We start from the raw sequence: 4,035 nt of genomic DNA on the forward strand, positions 1-4,035 counted from the left end.
TCTCTCGCCCATAGTTGGGATTTCGACCGTTCGGCTGCACTCCTCACGTGGAGTTGAGAATTTGAGAAGCGGGAGGGCTCCCGAACACGCCCATAGTAGGGCTTGAAACAAAGAATTGGTGACAAACCAGTATGAGTTTGGTTGGAGAAATGGCTTCTTAGTAGGTGAAAGTGTAAAGATTTGACACATTGTGCACGTTTGTTATTAGCACATGTGTTTTTTTTTCTGGAGTTTTGTTAAACAGTGCCATGATAGTTAATAAATATAATAAAGAATTGTTGAAAGAGAAGTGATGCTAAACCGGAAGTTTGAGGAGGGACAAATCCACATGCCTGTATCCTCTTCATTTTTGTTCTTTTGCGAGGAAATTGAGACGCTCATTCGTTCGAACACTCCACATTTGTAATAGTATAAAATACAGGGCCAGGAACGTGCACGCATTCATATTGCGAATACCCAATCTGTGAGAGTAAAACACAAAATCAGAACTCTTTTTTATGCACATTGTGAGTATACTTCCAACTCGTAGTATATTATGCACCTTGCTTCTCGTCAGGCTCTTCACTGCATGCAGTACAATGACGACTCAATGAGTCCCAGCTGCACCCTCGAACTCCTTCACACCACGTATGTCTGACTCTGTACGTACTACCATCAAGCCTTCACACGAGGCAGGCAGGTCGCACGGCGGCCGATAGGCACAGCCGAAAGAAAATTTACTCCGGTCGCAACCGGACGGCGGGCGGACGGGCGGTTGCGAGGTTAGTTATGGAGGGAGTGCGAGAGGCTAGCACGGAGGGGATTAAGGAGGGGTGGCGTGGCAGGCAACCCGCCCCACGCTCTCCGCGCCTCGACCACGGCAGGCACAAAGAGAAGCTACTCTACTCTGATCGGGATCGGGACTCGGACCGCTTCCCTCCCCCCGACTCGGAAACCACCTCCTCCCTCTCCGCCCTCCCTATATAACCTGCATTCCGAACCAAGCACGACACACGCAGCCGAGTTTCGCTCGCACAACACATCACAAACCCCTCCCTCCCTCGATCCATCCACCGATCAATCACCGAGCTCTCGCCCTGACCGCAACACCATGTCGACCTCCGGCCACATCGCCGTCGAAGTCGACGATGCTGAGCGGGAGCTGCAGCTGCTCGTCTCCGCGGGGCCGCCGGTGCCGTACACGCTCTCCTTCACGGACCTCTCCTACCGCGTCCGGCAGGGCCGGGGCGGCCTCATGGGCTGCCTCCCCTCGCGCGCCAGCAACCGCCTGGCCTCCACCGACGCGCCGCCCGCCAACACCAAGGCGCTGCTGGACGGCGTCTCGGGGGAGGCGCGGGAGGGCGAGCTGTTCGCCGTCATGGGCGCCAGCGGCTCCGGCAAGTCCACGCTCGTCGACGCGCTCGCGGGCCGGATCGCGCGCGACAGCCTCCGCGGCCACGTCACGCTCAACGGGGAGCCGCTCCACGGCAGCCGCCTCCGCGCCATCTCCGCCTACGTCATGCAGGACGACCTGCTCTACCCGATGCTCACCGTGCGCGAGACCCTGCTGTTTGCCGCGGAGCTCCGCCTCTCGCGCGCGCTCTCCCCGGCCGCCAAGCGCGAGCGCGTGGACCGGCTCATCGACCAGCTCGGGCTGTCGCGCGCCGCCGACACCATCATCGGCGACGAGGGCCACCGCGGGGTGTCGGGCGGGGAGCGCCGCCGGGTGTCCATCGGCACCGACATCATCCACGACCCTATACTGCTGTTCCTCGACGAGCCCACCTCCGGCCTCGACTCGGCCAGCGCCTTCATGGTGGTGCAGGTGCTGCGCACCATCGCACGCAGCGGCAGCGTCGTCGTCATGACCATCCACCAGCCCAGCGCGCGCATCCTCGGCATCCTCGGCCGCCTCCTGCTGCTCTCGCGCGGCCGCACCGTGTACGCCGGCACGCCCGCCGGCCTCAAGCCCTTCTTCGCGGAGTTCGGCGCGCCCATCCCGGACAACGAGAACCCGGCCGAGTTCGCGCTGGACACCATCCGCGAGCGCGAGGCCCAGCAGCCCGACGGCACGGGGCCGCTCGCCGACTTCAACGCGAGGTGGCAGGCGACTCACAAGGCGATGGACGGCACCAACGCCAAGAGGGTGAGCCCGATGACGCTGGAGTACGCGATCGCGGAGAGCGTGGCGCGGGGGAAGCTGGTGGCCGGGAGCGGGACGGGGACGGTGTCGCTGCAGATGCCGACGTACGCGAACCCGATGCCGGTGGAGGTGTGGGTGCTGATCAAGCGCGCCTTCACCAACACGCAGCGCATGCCGGAGCTGTTCGGGATGCGGCTGGGCACGATCATGGTGACGGGGCTGATCCTGGCGACCATCTTCCTGCGGCTGGACGACACGCCCAAGGGCGTGCAGGAGCGGCTGGGGTTCTTCGCCATGGGCATGTCGACCATGTTCTACGTGTGCGCGGACGCGCTGCCGGTGTTCGTGCAGGAGCGGCACATCTACCTGCGGGAGACGGCGCACAACGCGTACCGGCGCGCCTCCTACGTGCTGGCCAACGCCGTCGTCTCCTTCCCGCCACTGGTGGCGCTGTCGCTGGCGTTCGCGGTCACCACGTTCTTCGCCGTGGGTCTCGCCGGAGGCGCCTCGTCTTTCCTCTACTTCTCGCTCATCATCCTCGCCTCGCTCTGGGCCGGCAGCGGGTTCGTGACGTTCCTGTCGGCGGTGGTGCCGCACGTGATGCTGGGGTACACGGTGGTGGTGGCCATCCTGGCCTACTTCCTGCTCTTCTCGGGCTTCTTCATCAACCGCGACAGAATCCCCGACTACTGGATCTGGTTCCACTACATCTCGCTGGTCAAGTACCCGTACCAGGCGGTGCTGCAGAACGAGTTCGGCGACGCCACGAGGTGCTTCGCACGCGGGACGCAGATGTTCGACGGCACGCCCATCGGCGGCATGCCGGAGGCCATCAAGATGAAGGTGCTCGGCGCCATCGGCAACGCGCTCGGCACGCACATGACGTCCCACACATGTGTCCTCACCGGCGCTGACGTGCTGGCGCAGCAGGCCGTCACGGACCTGGGCAAGTGGATGTGCCTCCTGGTCACCGCCGGGTTCGGATTCTTCTTCCGCGCGCTCTTCTACGTCGTGCTGCTCGTCGGCAGCAAGAACAAGAGGAAGTGAGCTCGATCAATCGATCGGCATGCATTATGTTCCTGTATTTTATTTTATTTCTTTCTGTAGAGTAACGGACGGCCAAAGAATCAATGTGTATGTGAAATGTTCAGTGTTATTGTTGGTTTGTTTTTATGTTAATAAAGTTCAAATGCATAGTATATCTTTCTCACCAGCTTGAGTTTTTTGATGAATTGATTGGTGTGGGTGTGCGTGCAGTTCTATATGGCATCAGAGCCAATAAATTCCAAGTTCAAGACCCGACTTCTTACATTATGACTATAAAATTGCATGTCTGTAAATCAAAGGCACTTGAGCTCAACTTCTTCTAAATCATAATCTAATGAGCATCACTTCCAGTTTGGGCGCCAACAACTTTTGTACGTACCCAGCTGTTACATTGTCTTAACCACACTCTTGAAATTTCCAAACAACCTCTGCTCTGAATGAGGCAAGAACCTTGGAAGCATCTGACGAAATTAGGCAACCGAACTTCCTGAATCGTACTGCCACAGATCATAAACAAATCTTCCTGTACCTTCTAGATTCGCAAGCCTCAGCAAATCCAAATATTTACCGGCTTTTCAAAAAATAGATAATATTTACTGCACTTTTTTGACAGTAAAGAGTGTTTCGTCAGACAACGAGCCTGTAGGAAAACTCTGCGACCGTAGCCACTAGTATCTTTGCTCAACGACAAGTAGGTATACATTTGTGTGGTCAAATACCTGTCCTGATGGCAACACTAGGAGACCAGTGTCTCACTTGGCATCTTATAATTACCCGTCAAAGTCAAACACGAGGCAGGCAACCCATACACATCTACGTAGCATATGATTCAGACGGAATTGGCTGCGGGTTTGGTCTGAAATCAC

The 4,035-nt window shown here is 57.9% G+C and overlaps 1 protein-coding gene across 1 annotated transcript; it reads left to right on the top strand.

The window, feature by feature from the left end:
• Positions 1-891: 891 nt before the first annotated feature.
• On the top strand, positions 892-3,321 carry LOC123180115 (ABC transporter G family member 5). The gene has a single exon (XM_044592078.1). It carries the CDS (start codon positions 1,091-1,093, stop codon positions 3,167-3,169), a length of 2,079 nt encoding a protein of 692 aa, XP_044448013.1. The 5' UTR covers positions 892-1,090; the 3' UTR covers positions 3,170-3,321.
• The last annotated feature ends 714 nt before the right edge of the window (positions 3,322-4,035 follow it).

This window comes from Triticum aestivum, chromosome 1D (assembly GCF_018294505.1).
Source record: "Triticum aestivum cultivar Chinese Spring chromosome 1D, IWGSC CS RefSeq v2.1, whole genome shotgun sequence".
NCBI classification, from domain to species: Eukaryota; Viridiplantae; Streptophyta; class Magnoliopsida; order Poales; family Poaceae; genus Triticum; species Triticum aestivum.